The sequence below is a fragment of the Orcinus orca genome, chromosome 1, assembly GCF_937001465.1.
Source record: "Orcinus orca chromosome 1, mOrcOrc1.1, whole genome shotgun sequence".
In the NCBI taxonomy this organism is placed as follows: Eukaryota; Metazoa; Chordata; class Mammalia; order Artiodactyla; family Delphinidae; genus Orcinus; species Orcinus orca.
The window spans coordinates 9889168-9902177 of record NC_064559.1 but is presented as its reverse complement, the minus strand read 5'-3'; the positions used below and the strand labels follow the sequence as shown (position 1 = coordinate 9902177).

The 13010-nt window shown below is 37.1% G+C and overlaps 1 protein-coding gene across 1 annotated transcript in view; it reads right to left on the bottom strand.

Annotated features, from left to right (window-relative positions):
• LIN9 (lin-9 DREAM MuvB core complex component) overlaps window positions 1–13010 on the bottom strand; it is a 111336-nt gene that overhangs the window by 2215 nt on the left and 96111 nt on the right. The window contains exons 12-13 of the mRNA XM_004270977.4: window positions 4793–4918; window positions 38–217 (exon numbers count right to left, since the gene is read on the bottom strand). Coding sequence (XP_004271025.1) covers window positions 38–217; window positions 4793–4918 — 306 coding nt within the window. The remainder of the gene's footprint in view (window positions 1–37; window positions 218–4792; window positions 4919–13010) is intronic.

Sequence of the window (13010 nt, the reverse complement as noted above, 5' to 3'; positions counted from 1 at the left end):
TCTTAATATTTTCTCCGAAAAGTTCTCCGAAATTTACCTTAATTTGTAATAAAATAGCTGTAAGCCTGGAGATTAAGTCTGTCAGATTTTCATTTTCAACACAGGGCTGTCCTGTAGAGGAATTCGCATGCCGAACAATTTCCTGTGCTTCTTCCTCACACCTTCGTCTCATATCTGTCGGCTGATCTGCAGGCTGGAGCCCTTGGTCTGGAGCAAGCTGAATACAGATGATTAAAACATAAAATGTACATTCATGAGGCCATGATAACTTCTGTGTGTTTGTGCCCTGTTTTCAGGTTAAGATTTTTATAAATCTAGCATTTATAACAAAAATGATGCTCACTCTTACCTTAGAGGTTTTTTCTCCTCTAACTGTATTTTTTTTCTGATTTGTTTTATATTTTTGGTAACTTTTAATTTTGAGATACTTTAAAACTTCTAAAAAAGAATAGAACAAAAAACTCTTGATAACCTTTTACCCAGATTCACTAACTGCTTATGGTTTACTGTTTGACTTAACATTTGATCTTTCTCTGTCTGTATATAATTTTTTTTCTCTTAACTATTTGAGAATAAGTTGCAAACACTGTGCCTCTTTACCCCTAAATACTCCAGTTTGTATTTCCTAAGTCCAAGGATATTCTTACATAACCACAGTGCAGTGATCACAATCAGGAATTTAGCACTATTTATAATGCCATTTTCTAACAGTCTATATTCAGATTTCATCAACTGTCCCAACACATAGCTAGTTTTCCCCCTGAAAACGTTTGGTTGTCCTGTTTCTCTAGACTTCTTTACTCTGGAACAGTTCCTCGGTCTTTCATGACCTTGATATTTTTGAACAGCACCAGCCAATTATTTTGCATAATATCCCTCAGTGTGGGTCTGTCTGTTTCCTTTTGATTAGACTAAGGTTATACACCTTTGGCAGGAGCACCACGAAAGTGATGTTGAGTTCTTGTCAGTGCATGGTGATCAGGAGGCGCATGATGTTTATCTGTGCCACTACTGCTGCTGTTATCTCTGGTCACCTCGGTTAAGGTAGCCATGTGCCTCCTAATCATCCCAGAGAGCTTCCTTGATCATTCTTAGAGCAGCACACTGCTCCACCATGGGACGTGCCATAAGTTTAGCCAACTCCCTATGTATGGGCATTTAGGTTTTTTCTAACATTTTGCGATTATCAGTAACACTGCAGTGAAGAACCTTGTCTTCTAACACTTAAAAGTTTTTTTTAAATTGAAGTATACATAAACATATAAAAGGATACAAACCCTAAAGTGTATGGGTTAATGAATTTTCACAGATCAAACATGAGAAATCAGCATCGAGATTAAAATGGAACATCACCAGCCCCTCAGAGACCAACTGTCATCTTCCAGTATAATACTCCAAGGGTAACCACCATCCTGACTTCTAGTGTTGTATGTTGGCTTTTGCTGGCTTTTGACTTTTACATAAATGGAATCATGCATTATATATTCTTTTGTGTCTGAATTTATCTGTTCAATATTTACATATGAACAAATATGTTCACATATGTGTGAGTTCATCCATAGTGTTGTGAGTAGTTGAGTTCATTCATTTTTTTTTCTAAGATTTTTTTTTGATGTGGACTATTTTTTTAAAGAAGTCTTTATTGAGTCTGTTACAGTATTGCTTTTGTTTTATGTTTTGGTTTTTTGGCTGCAAGGCACGTGGGATCTTAGCTCCCTGACCAGGGGCCGAACCTGCACCCCCTGCACTGGAAGGCAAAGTCTTAACCACTGGACCGCCAGGGAAGTCCCAGAGTTCATTCATTCTTATTGCTGAGAATTCCATTGTATATTATATGTCAGTTTACTGATTCATTCTAGTATTGATGGGTATTTGGGTAATTACTAATTTCTGGCTATAATGAACACTGATGCTATGTATATTCTAGTGTATATCTTTTGGTAAATACATGTTCACATATATTTGGTATATATTTAGAAGTAGACTTGCTTGTTCTTATTTTAAAATCAATATTGTACTTCCGTAAGAACTTTGTGAAAATTAAATCATTTTACTCCATTAGGAAATGAGCCTATCACATATGGCCTTGCGTACATAATGAGATACAAAAAGACTGGTGAGCAATCCACTTCTGCATGTTTTGTTATATGTTATCTTGGACTGCTTGGTTTGCACCTCTTGTGGATGGTTGCTAGTCCATGGGGAGAACTCTATTTGCTAGGACACACATATTGCTATGTAGGTAAATGACAATTACCCGGAAAATAAAAATAAATGATAATGGATGGCTAAAGGAATGAGCAAAATATACTCAGAGTTTAGATACAGGTAATCACAGTTCATTTCCGTCAGTTCTATTCAAGTGGATTGATAACATCACCAATGGCAGATCTTTGGGACTTATCTATGAGGCTAGTGTCATAAAAAACTATTTAAGAATCTGATATCACAAATAGAGATGGCTTTAAATAAACCCATGCACTTATGGTCAATTAATTTACAACAAAGAGGCAAGAATATACAATCGAGAAAAGGCAGTCTCTTCAATAAATGGTGCTGGGAAAAATGGACAGCTACATGTAAAATAACGAAATTAGAACATTCTCTAACACCATATACAAAAATAAACTCAAAATGAATTAAAGACCTAAATGTAAGACCAGATACTATAAAACTCCTAGAGGAAAACATAGGCAGAACACTCTTTGACATAAATTGCAGCAATATTTTTTTGGATCCTCCTACAGTAATGGAAACAAAAGCAAAATAAACAAATGGGACCTAATTAAACTTAAGAGCTTTTGCACAGCAAAAGAAACTAAATAAAACAAAAAGACAACCTACTGAATGGGAGAAAATATTTGCAAACAATGCAACCAACAAGGGATTAATTTCCGAAATATACAAACAGCTTATACAGCTCAATATCAAAAAGCAAACAACCCAATAAAAACATGGGCAGAAGATCTAAAGAGACATTTCTCCAAAGACGACGTTCAGGTGGCCAACAGGAACATGAAAAGATGCTCCAGATTTCTAATTATTAGAGAAATGCAAATCAAAACTACAATGAGGTATCACCTCACACTGGTCAGAATGGCCATCATCAAAAATTCTATAAATAATAAGTGCTGGAGCGGGTGTGGAGAAAGGGGTACCCTCAGACGCTGTTGGTGAGAATATAAATTGGTACAGCTAGTATGGAGAATGGTATGGAGGTTCCTTAAAAAACTAAAAATAGAGTTACCATTTTGATCCAGCAATCCCACTCCTGGGCATATATCCAGAAAAGATGAAAACTCTAATTCAAAAAGATACATGCACCCCAATGTTCACAGCAGCACTATTTACAACAGCCAAGACATGGAAACAACTTAAATGTCCATCAGCAGATGAATGGATAAAGAAGATGTGGTATAATATAAGAAAAAAACAAAACAGAACAAAACAAGAAGATGTGGTACATACATACAATGGAATATAACTCAGCCATAAAAAAGAATGCAATAATGCCATTTGCAGCAACATGGATGGACCTAGAGATAATCATAAGTGAAGTAAGTCAGACAGATAAAGACAAAGATCATATGATATCACTTAAACATGGAATCTAAAAAAATGATACCAAAAAAAGATTAAAAAATGATATAAATAAACTTATTTACAAAACAGAAATAGACTCACAGACACAGAAAAGGGGACATATAAAGGGTTACCAAAGGGTTTCCCAAGGGGTGGGGGAAGGATAAATTAGGAATTTGGGATTAATAGATATACACTACCATATATAAAACAGATAAACAGTAAGGACCTACTGTATAGCACAGGGAACTACAGTCAATATCTTGTAATAACCTATAATGGAAAAGAATCTGAAAAAAAATATATATAAAATTCAGATACATATATATATGTATCTGAATTACTTTGCTGTACACCTGAAACACTGTAAATCAACTATACTTGAAAAACAAAATAAGAGTGGCTTTATTGGAAATATACAGCCTCTAAGAAAGCAAATGCAGGAGCACACTAAACTCATCACAATCATCTAATTCTTACCTTTCAGTAAGAAACTCAAATTTTAGGTGAACCTGTTGAACCACCTTCATATATATAATTATATGTGCATGATAATGATAACAATAATGATAATTCACAAATAACCCTATAATCTATGTGACTGAACTTCAAGAATCTATAGTTCAATGTAAAGTTTTATTTTATTAATTTTTATTTATTTTTTAAATTGTTTTGGCCACGCCGCATGGCTTGCGGGATCTTAGTTCCCTGACCAGGGATTGAACCTGGGCCCTCGGCAGTGAAAACACGGAGTCTGAACCAGGGAATTCCCAAATATAAAGTTTAAAAAGGAACAAACAAAATTATATACAGAGCATGATCATAACTTTGTGAGAAAAAGCATGTATGGTAAAAAAAAAAAAATTAGGAGGAAGTAAACCAAAATATAGTCTTTGGGGTAGTGGAATTAAAAGAAATTATTTTTCTGGATGTTTCTAAATTTCAGGAGAGCTATAATATAATCATTTGTAATTCAAACAAACAGAAAACCAACAGAATTGATAGCTCACTGTGTATAAAGCACTCTTCAATACTGATGCTGTAAGGAATAGAAATATATATAAAATATGGTTCTGCTACAGGATCTTGGCTTAATTTGGATTTTCTAAAATGTGATGTAACAGTATTAAGCTTCAGATAAGAGTGGGAAAAAAAAAAAAAAGACTGGAGGTCACAATCCCCTTAAGGGAAATTCATACAAATTACCTACCTCATAGCAGTACTGTTGAACTTTATGCAAAACTTTGTTTAGGTCCTTGTTCAGTTGTTCAAGCTCTAGAACAATTGTTGCATATCTCCGCTGAAATTCAATGCCAATGGGCATGGAATATGATTTCTGAGAAGAAAAAAAAAGTCAGATTTTGATAAATTTTTTTTTAACAATGTGATTTCAATTTCTAACAGGACATTGGACTTACTCAAAATAGACTAAAAGTAATTAAAACAGTCTGTACTCAATGTTATACTTCTTAAATGTGATATTGGTATTATTGCTATTTAGGAGATGGTTCTTAGGAGTGTCATGATGCCTGTCATTTACTCTTTTTTTAAAAAAATATATTTATTTATTTATTTTTGGCTGCGTTGGGTCCTTGTTGCTGTGTGCGGGCTTTCTCTAACTGCGGCGAGCGGGGGCTACTCTTTGTTGTGGTGCGCGGGCTTCTCACTGCAGTGGCTTCTCTTGTTGCGGAGCATGGGCTCTAGGCGTGCAGGCTTCAGTAGTTGTGGCATGCAGGCTCAGTAGTTGTGGCACATGGGCTTAGTTGCCCCGCGGCATGTGGGATCTTCCCAGACCAGGGATCAAATCCGTGTCCCCTGCATTGGCAGGTGGATTCTTAACCACTGCGCCACCAGGGAAGTCCCTGTCATTTACCTTTTAAAAAACAGAGATCGTGTGTGTGTGTGTGTGTGTGTGTGTGTGTGTGTGTGTGTGTGTGTGTGTCTATATATATATATATATATATATATATATAGAGAGAGAGAGAGAGAGAGAGAGAGAGGGAGAGAGAGAGAGAGAGAGGGAGCACGAGAGAGATCAAATGAAGCAAAATTGTTGAATCTATATATATGTTATATAAATCTTTCAACTTTTTTATAACTTTATCATTTTTAAAAATAAAAAGTTGGTAAAAAATTATATATATTCATTTGAAGTGTTCTAGTTACTAAATCTCAATTGATTCTCCACCTGGAATCAATTCAATATAGCACAATGGATAAAAGCATGGGTGCTAGAATCAGATTATATGTTCAAATTCCAACTCCATTATGTACTAGCTGTGTGACCTTAAGCAAGTTCCTTAATTTCTCTGTGCCCCTGTTTCCTCATCTTCAAAATGGGGATACAAGAACATCTACCTAATGAGATTATGGTAAAGATTAAATGAAATAATATATGCCAGTATATTGCCTTCCACATAGAAAATGTTCAGTAAATATTAACTCTTATCATCACTGCTATCATTTCATATTTGCTTCCTACCAGTAAGTGTAAATGGACTTGGATTCCATTTCCTTTCCTCTCTTCATAACACCTGCAATAAACTACACTATCCATTCTGCTCCAGCTACAAATGCTGCAATGAGACGTCTTCAGTCAAGCCAGGTTTAACCACACTTCTTTTTTTTTTTTTTTTTTTAACATCTTTATTGGAGTATAATTGCTTTACAATGGTATGTTAGTTTCAGCTTCACAACAAAATGAATCAGTTATATATATACATATATTCCCATATCTCTTCCCGCTTGCGTCTCCCTCCCTCCCACCCTCCCTATCCCACCCCTCCAGGCGGTCACAAAGCACCGAGCTGATCTCCCTGTGCTATGCGGCTGCTTCCCACTAGCTATCTACCTTACGTTTGGTAGTGTATATATGTCCATGCCTCTTTATCGCTTTGTCACCGTTTACCCTTCCCCCTCCCCATAGCCTCAAGTCCATTCTCTAGTAAGTCTGTGTCTTTATTCCTGTTTCACCCTTAGGTTTTTCATGACATTTTTTTTTTCTTAAATTCCATATATATGTGTTAGCACACGGTATTTGTCTCTCTCTTTCTGACTTACTTCACTCTGTATGACAGACTCTAGGTCTATCTACCTCATTACAAGTAGCTCAATTTCGTCTCTTTTTATGGCTGAGTAATATTCCATTGTATATATGTGCCACATCTTCTTTATCCATTCATCCGATGATGGACACTTAGGTTGTTTCCATCTCTGGGCTATTGTAAATAGAGCTGCAATGAACATTTTGGTACATGACTCTGTTTGAATTATGGTTTTCTCAGGGTATATGCCCAGTAGTGGGATTGCTGGGTCATATGGTAGTTCTATTTGTAGCTTCTTAAGGAACCTCCATACTGTTCTCCACAGTGGCTGTATCAATTTACATTCCCACCAACAGTGTAAGAGGGTTCCCTTTTCTCCACACCCTCTCCAGCATTTATTGTTTCTAGATTTTTTGATGATGGCCATTCTGACTGGTGTGAGATGATATCTCAACCACACTTCTTTTTTCAGAGGATTTCTGAGAAAGCAGATCATCACGTACCGGGGAAACAAGTACAGTTAAGAAGGGAAAAGTATACCTAGACTGATAGGGATAAATTACTTACACTAGCACTAAATCACAGTATTTTAATTGTTTAAGCTAACAGAAACCTTAGAGATCATCTTGTTCAGCCTTGTCATTTTACAGATGAGAAAACTGAAGTCCAGGAAAGTTAAATGCTTTGCTTAACAGCACACACTATTAATAATGTACCAGGCACTGTTCTAGTGTTTAACAGAATCTCACTGAATCCTTACAACCATCCCATGAGAAGGGTACTATAATTATTCCCATTTTACATATGGAGGAATCTGACGTCCATGTACCACAGCCAATAAGGGGTAAGCACACTGGATCTGAAGCTAGACTGCATCAGTCAGAATTCCTCCGGCACTTCTCTAAGAGGTGGGTCAAAAAGGATCTTGCTGTGATTTATGTCAGTGTTCTGCCTATGTTTTCCTCTAATAGTTTGATAGTTTCTGGCCTTACATTTAGGGCTTTAATCCATTTTGAGCTTATTTTTGTGTATGGTGCTAGGGTGTGTTCTAATCTCATACTTTTACATGTAGCTGTCCAGTTTTCCCAGCACCACTTATTGAAGAGGCTGTCTTTTCTCCACTGCATATTCTTGCCTCCTTTATCAAAGATAAGGTGACCATATGTGCGTGGGTTTATCTCTGGGCTTTCTATCCTGTTCCATTGATCTATATTTCTGTTTTTGTGCCAGTACCACTGTCTTGATTACTGTAGCTTTGCAGTATAGAAGTGGAAATAAAAACAAAGATAAACAAATGGGACCTAATGAAACTTAAAAGCTTTTGCACAGCAAAGGAAACCATAAACAAGACCAAAAGACAACCCTCAGAATGGGAGAAAATATTTGAAAATGAAGCAACTGACAAAGGATTAATCTCCAAAATTTACAAGCTGCTCATGCAGCTCAATAACAAAAAAACAAACAACCCAATCCAAAAATGGGCAGAAGACCTAAACAGACATTTCTCCAAAGAAGATATACAGATTGTCAACAAACACATGAAAGAATGCTCAACATCATTAATCATTAGAGAAATGCAAATCTAAACTACGATGAGAGGGCTTCCCTGGTGGCGCAGTGGTTGAGAGTCCACCTGCCGATGCAGGGGAAACGGGTTTGTGCCCTATTCTGGGAAGATCCCACATGCCGCGGAGCGGCTAGGCCCGTGAGCCATGGCCGCTGAGCCTGTGTGTCCGGAGCCTGTGCTCTGCAACGGGAGAGGCCACGACAGTGAGAGGCCCACGTACCGCAAAATAAATAAATAAATAAAAAAACTACAATGAGATATCATTTCACACCAGTCAGAATGGCCATCATCAAAAAATCTAGAAACAATAAATGCTGGAGAGGATGTGGAGAAAAGGGAACACTCTTGCACTGCTGGTGGGGATGTGAATTGGTACAGCCACTATGGAGAACAGTATGGAGGTTCCTAAAAAACTACAAATAGAACTACCATATGACCCAGCAACCCCACTACTGGGCATATACCCTGAGAAAACCATAATTCAAAAAGACTAATGTACCACAATGTTCACTGCAGCTCTATTTACAATAGCCAGGAGATGGAAGCAACCTAAGTGTCCATCATTGGATGAATGCATAAAGAAGATGTGGCACATATATACAATGGAATATTACTCAGCCATAAAAAGAAACGAAATTGAGTTATTTGTAGTGAGGTAGATGGATGTAGAGACTTTCATACAGAGTGAACTACATCAGAAAGAGAAAGACAAATACTGTATGCTAACACATATTTATGGAATCTAAGAAAAAAAAAATGTCATGAAGAACCTAAGGGTAAGACAGGAATAAAGACACAGACCTACTAGAGAATGGACTTGAGGATATGGGGAGGGGCAAGGGTAAGCTGTGACAAAGTGAGAGAGTGGCATGGACATATATACACTACCAAACATAAAATAGATAGCTAGTGGGAAGCAGCTGTATAGCACAGGGAGATCAGCTCAGTGCTTTGTGACCACCTAGAGGGGTGGGATAGGGAGGGTGGGAGGGAGGGAGACACAAGAGGGAAGAGATATGGGAACATATGTATATGTATAACTGATTCACTTTGTTATAAAGCAGAAACTAACACACCATTGTAAAGCAATTATACTCCAATAAAGATGTTAAAAAAAAACCAAAAAACAATTCCTCCGCCACTGGGTCTGATGCAGTGAAAGAGAAGGAAGGGAAAGAATGTCAGAAGGAGATTAGGGAAGGGATAAGTCATTTAAAAAATTAATTATTTTGGGGGCTTTCCTGGTGGTGCAGTGGTTGGGAGTCCGCCTACCGATGCAGGGGACATGGGTTCGTGCCCCGGTCCAGGAAGATCCCACATGCCGCGGAGCGGCTGGGCCCGTGAGCCATGGCCGCTGAGCCTGCGCGTTTGGAGCCTGTGCTCCACGACAGGAGAGGCCACAACAGTGAGAGGCCCGCGTACCGCAAAAAAAAAAAAAAAAAAAAAAAAAAAAATTATTTTTTATTTTGTAATTATTTTTTAAGCTGAGGTACAATTGACATACAACATTCTATTAGTTTCATGTGTACAACATAACGATTCTATATTTGTATATATTGCAAAATGATCACTACAATAAGTCAGTCAGCATCCATCACCAGTTACAGAATTTTTTTCTTGTGATGAGAACTTTTAAGATTTACTCTCTTAGCAACTTTCTAATGTGCAGTACAGTATTATTAATAGTTTGGTCTGCAGCTTTCCAGTCACTTTCTCAAGGCATTTTATACACATATATGTATAGCTTTTTTTTGTTTTTTTTTTTTCTGTTTTTGTTTTTGTTTTACGGTACGCGGGCCTCTCACTGTTGTGGCCTCTCCCGTTGTGGAGCACAGGCTCTGGACGCGCAGGCTCAGCGGCCATGGCTCACGGGCCCAGCCGCTCCGTGGCATGTGGGATCTTCCGAGACCGGGGCAAGAACTTGTGTCCCCTGCATCGGCGGGCAGACTCTCAACTGCTGCACCACCAGGGAAGCCCTGTATAGCTTTTTATAAAAATGAGATCCTACTATAAATATCATTCCACAATTTTTCCAATTACTTAATGTGTCTTAAAGAGCTTTCCATGTTGATATAGACAGATCTAGCTTGTTGCTTTTAATAACTACATAGTGTGGGACTTCCCTGGTGGTGCAGTGGTTAAGAATCCGTCTGTCAATGCATGGGACACGGGTTCGAGCCCTGGTCCAGGAAGATCCCACATGCCATGGAGCAACTAAGCCCGTGTGCCACAACTACTGAGCCTGTGCTCTAGAGCCCGCGAACCGCAACTACTGAACCCGCATGCCACAACTACTGCAGCCTGCGTGCCTAGAGCCTGTGCTCACAACAAAGAGAAGCCACCGCAATGGGAAGCCCGTACACTGCAACAAAGAGTAGCCTCTGTTCGCTGCAGCTAGAGAAAGCCCGTGCATAGCAACGAAGACCCAACACAGCCAAAAAATAAATAAATAAATTTATTAAAAAAAAAAAAAAAAAGAACTACATAGTGCTCCAGAAGAATGGCTGTCCCATGATTTATTTAACCACTCCTGTTTAGATGGACATATTGTTTCTACCTTTTTTTTTTTTTGCTATTACAAGCAATGCTGCAATAAACATTCTTGTATGCACACCTTTGTGCATATGCACATGAATGTTCATTTGCAATAACTAAAAACAGTAAACAGTCCAAATGTCCATTGACAGATGGATAAACAAATTGTGCTACAGCCATACAATGAGATACTACTTAGCAATAAAAAGGAACAATATTGTGCGAACTTTGAAACGTGCAACCAAGAGGGTGAATCAAAACTCATTATACTGATTGAAAAGAGCCAGGCAAAAAAAGAGTACATACTGTATGATTCCATTTATATAAAATTCTAGAAAATACAAATGAATTTATAACGATAGAAATTAGATCAGTAGTTGCTGGAGCCTGAAGTAGAGGGAGGGATGGATTACAAAGGGCTTGGGAAATTTGGTGGGGGGAAGGGAGAAGATGGAAATATTTGTTATCTAGCTTGTGGTGATGGTTTCATGGACGCATATGTCTATGTATACACACACAAATATATCCCATCAAATTGTACATTTTAAACAGGTATAGTTTATTGTACATCAGTGATACCTCAACAAAATGATAATGGGAAAAAGCTACCCAGATCAAACAACAGAACATTGCTAGCACCCCAGAAGCCCTCGATGTGTCACCTTACAATCAATTCTCTTTCATCTCTCTCCAAAGTAACCATTATCCTGACATCAAACATTATAGTTGAGTTTTTGAACTTTATATAAAATACAATCACACAATATATGCAGTCTTTTGTTACTGGCTTCTTTCGGTTAACATTAAGTTTGTGACATTCATCCACACTGTTGTGTATATCTGTAGTTAGTTCATTCATTGCTGTATATTATACCTTTGTAGAAATATGATATATTCACCCATTCTACTGTTCTATTTGTTGTTGGGCATTTGGCCTGCTTCTAGGTTTTGGCCAATGTGAATAGTGCAGCTATGACATTTTGTACTTTGTTCAATTTTAGTAGATAGATCTAAATAGTTTCCCAAAGTGATGGAATAAGAAAGTTCTGGCTGCTTCATATCTTCACCAATCTTTAATACTGTAGTCTTTGAATATTAGCCACTTCAGAGGGTGTGAGTGGTATCCCACTGTGGTATTAATCTGCATTTCTCTGATTACTACTGAGGTTACTACTTTTCAAAAAATTTTTTGCTAATTTGAATATCCTCTTTTTAAAAATATCTGTTCAATTTTCTTTCCTGTCTTCTATTGGGCTGCATATATTTTTCTTATTGACTTAGAGTTCTTTATATATTCTGGATACAAGCTTTTTATCAATTATATGTGCTGTAAATATTTTCTTCCATTTTGTGGCTTGCCTTTTCTTGTAGTTGTATCTTTTGATGAACAAAGGTTTTTAATTTTAATGTAATTCAATTTATCAATCTTTTCTTTTACGGTTATTGTTTTCTATATTCTATTTATTTCATTAAAAAAAATTCTTATCCCAAGGTCTTAAAAATATTCCCCTATATTATCTCTAGAAGCTTTATAGTTTTGCCTTTCACATTTAGATCTAAAATGCCAGTCGTCTGGCTATGTTATGAGATTTACCCCCTCCCCATACTGATAATCAACTGATCCAGCACCATTATTTCAAAGGCCTTTCTTTCTTCACTGTTCTGCAGAACCACCTTTGTCATAGATCAAGTGTCTGTACACGTGCAAGTCTATTACTGGGCTCTGTATTCTGTTCCATGGTCTTTTTGCCCATGTTGTGCCAGTAGCACACAGTCTTCAATAACTCTAGTTTTGTAATAAGTCTTGATATCCAAGAGTAAGTCATTCTACCTTATTGCAGTTCCACATAAATTTTAGAATCAGCTTGTCAATTTGAATGCACTTACACACACACACACACACACACACACACACACACACACACACACACAGGTGGGATTTTGATTGAGATTACATTCAATCTATGGATAAATTTGGTGGAAATTGACCCCTTTACAAAAGATAGTGTCTGAAATCATGAATATGAGTATCTCGCTTTTTATTTAGGTCTTCTTTAATTTCTCTCAACATTTAATAGTTTTCTATATAGAAGTTTAATATATCTTACGCTATATTTATATCAAGGTATGTAGTTTTAAATGGTATTTTTGAAATTTCATTTTATAACTGCTTATTGCTGATATATAGAAACACAACTGCTTAAATAAAAAAACTGACCTTGAATGTAGCAACTTTGCTAAACTCACTTATTAATTCTAATAATTTATCTACAGATTCTTTT